The sequence below is a fragment of the Echinops telfairi genome, unplaced genomic scaffold (genome assembly GCF_000313985.2).
Source record: "Echinops telfairi isolate 266 unplaced genomic scaffold, ASM31398v2 ScPeMD7_70;HRSCAF=299, whole genome shotgun sequence".
Taxonomy (NCBI): Eukaryota; Metazoa; Chordata; class Mammalia; order Afrosoricida; family Tenrecidae; genus Echinops; species Echinops telfairi.
This window is the reverse complement of record NW_022103968.1, coordinates 62,826,013-62,828,717: the sequence shown is the minus strand read 5'-3', so window position 1 is coordinate 62,828,717 and position 2,705 is coordinate 62,826,013. Positions and strand designations below refer to the sequence as shown.

The 2,705-nt window shown below is 47.9% G+C and overlaps 1 protein-coding gene across 1 annotated transcript; it reads left to right on the top strand.

Moving 5' to 3' along the window:
- Positions 1-339: 339 nt before the first annotated feature.
- On the top strand, positions 340-1,622 carry PCBD1 (pterin-4 alpha-carbinolamine dehydratase 1). Its single transcript, XM_013004295.2, has 2 exons — positions 340-443; positions 1,135-1,622. The coding sequence occupies exons 1-2, from the start codon at positions 375-377 to the stop codon at positions 1,231-1,233; spliced, it is 168 nt and encodes a 55-aa protein (XP_012859749.1). The 5' UTR covers positions 340-374; the 3' UTR covers positions 1,234-1,622.
- Positions 1,623-2,705: the final 1,083 nt, after the last annotated feature.

Below are 2,705 nucleotides of genomic sequence, written 5' to 3'. Positions count from 1 at the left end.
TTTATCAGCGGTCACGAGGATGGGAGAATGGGGCAGGGAGGTAAAAAAGAGGAGCTGATACCAAGGACTCAAATAGAAAGTAAATGTTTAGAAAATGATGATAGCAACATATGTACAAATATGCTTGATACAGTTGATGCATGGAATGTTTTAAGAGCTGTAAGAGCCCCCGAGAAGGTGATTTAAAAAAAAAAATAAGTAAAAGTAAACTCAAGACTCGGAACGGTGACAGGATGGCAGGTAGGCGGTGGCAGCTCAAAGGGCCTCCCTGTCGCCGGTGAGTCTTGTCTTCTGGCCCTGAGGCCTTAAGCTGCTCTTCCCTCTTCGCATACTAACCCAGGCCTCCTCCCTTCACCTGATAGGCTTTTGGGTTCATGACCAGGGTGGCCCTGCAGGCGGAGAAACTGGACCACCATCCTGAATGGTTTAACGTGTACAACAAGGTGAGTGAGGTCGGGGTTGTGAGAAGCCCCGCTCTTCATACCAAGGTTAGCTCTCTACTCAGTCTGCCTCGCCCATCACTTCCTGACTCAAGACTCCAGCACAGGCACCCCTGGGAAATGCCCAGTTGCACTGCCAGTGAAAGAAATGCAGATTCTAATACTGGAAAAGTAGACATTAAAGTAGACATTACAAAGTGTTAAAGTAGACATTACAAAGGCACAACCCAAGGAAGATAAGGCTGTGGGATGCAGGTACACGAAACTACTCACTGTTAGTCCTCTAAGTAGCTTCTGTCTCTCTGGAGGATGAAAGGATGGAAAAGAAACGAATGAAGAATACAGTACCCAGGCCCAGCAAACAACTCAGACTGTCAGTAAAACCCGTTAAAGTGCCTCCCATTTGCCAAGAGCTAGGCTGAGCTATTTGTACAAACAGTAAGGCTTGGAAGAGACTCTGTAAATGGATAGAGTTGACACTGGAGTTGGCCTTTGGGCTGATTTGAGCTTTTAGGTTGTTCTTGAAAACCAGCTTTGCACCATTGTGACAGACCTGTCACAGCCCCCTAACAAGAAGGCAACCCACGGGGCACAGTGAGCTCCTCCTCGGGAGCCCATGGACAGCCGGTGATGCTCTCCTGCTCGTGAGTGACATCGGTAGTCAGTTGGGCCTGCATGTCTGGTTTTGTTTCAGGTCCACATCACGCTGAGCACCCATGAGTGTGCAGGTCTCTCGGAGCGGGACATAAACCTGGCCAGCTTCATTGAACAAGTGGCAGTGACCATGACATAGGGCCTGCCCCTCCTTTTCATTCCTCAGGGGAAGAGGGGGGAGCTGGGGCGTCCTGGGTCCTGCTCAGTCACCTCACCCAGGCCATGTTGCTGTGCTGCCCACTGCGGGTGGGTCCTTGCTGTGCAAAGAAGACCGACTTCACTGCCGTCCCCCTCCGCCGTCCCTAGTTTCCTCCCCGAGGCCTGTTAGTACCGGTTTGAAAAAGTTCCTCCTTTCTTTGCAACTGCAGCGAGCTCTGCTTGTCTTGCTCAACTCTGCCGGTCTGAATCATTTCCCAAGAAGCTGTGATGGGCTGGGGGTCGGGGCAGGGTCTTAGCTAGGAACTAGGGCCCAGGCCAAGCGACAAACCCGATGCTTTCCTGCCCCTAATAAAGTCCCTGTGTCACTCACTTGGTCTCAGGCTGTAGATTCTTCTATCCTCCAGGGCAATCTGTTTGGGGTCAGCGAAACAGACATTTAAAGCACTGACTCCATGCAAGGTACTGGGGGGAAAAGCATGGACCAGCCTTTCTTTTTTAACCCTCTTCAGTATTTTTTTAATAAAATTTTTTAAAAAATCGTTTTATTGGGCACTCATGCAGCGCTTATCAAAATTCATCCATCCATCGTGTCAAGCACATTTGTACCTAAGTTGCCATCATCATTTAAAAAACATTTTCTACTTGAGCTCTTGGTATCAGCTCATTTTCCCTCCTACTCAACCCTTCCTCCCCAGTGAACCCTTGATAATTTATACACCCCCACCCCCCATGTCTTACACTGACCCATGTCTCCATTTACCCACTTTTCTGTTGTCCATCCCCCTGGGAGGGAGTTATTTGTAGGTCATTGTAATCAGTTCCCTTCTTTCTCCCCCCACCTTTCCCTTACCCTCCTGGTATCACTACTCTCAATATTGGTCCTGTGGGGTTTATCTGTCCTGGATTCCGTGTTTCCAGCTCTTATCTGTGCCAGTGCACATGCGCTGGCCTACCAGGATTTGTAAGGTAGGATTGGGGTCAATGATAGTGGGCCGGAGGGGGGAAGAGGACAAATTAAAGAACTAGAGCAGCGGTTCTCAACCCGTGGGTCATGACCCCTTTGGGGGTCGAACGACTGCTTCAAAGGGATCACCCAAGGTCATCAGAAAACACATATTTCCGATGGTGTTAGGAATGGAGACACCGCCCCCCTATCCATCTCCAGGCAGGTCCGCCCACATGTAGATATGCCCACATACGAGTACCTGGCGTGAAGACGGTTACCCACGCTACACCATGCTCCAAGAAAATTTCATTTATTTGTAATTAGAAATAAATATTTCACAATATATAATTACATATTGTTTTATTGACTAATCACTATGCTTTAATTACATTTAACTTGTAACAACGAAAATATATCCTGCATATCAGATATTTACAATTCATACCAGTAGCAAAATTAGAGTTCTGAAGTAGCAACGAAAATAATTTTATGGTTGGGGTCACCAC

What these genes read in the sequence shown, in the direction of transcription:
- PCBD1 (XM_013004295.2), top strand. Translation starts at nt 375, where the DNA reads ATGACCAGGGTGGCCCTGCAGGCGGAGAAACTGGACCACCATCCTGAA. An exon ending in GGTTTAACGTGTACAACAAG is followed by an intron (nt 444 to 1,134) that starts GTGAGTGAGGTC and finishes GTTTTGTTTCAG; the next exon opens with GTCCACATCACGCTGAGCAC.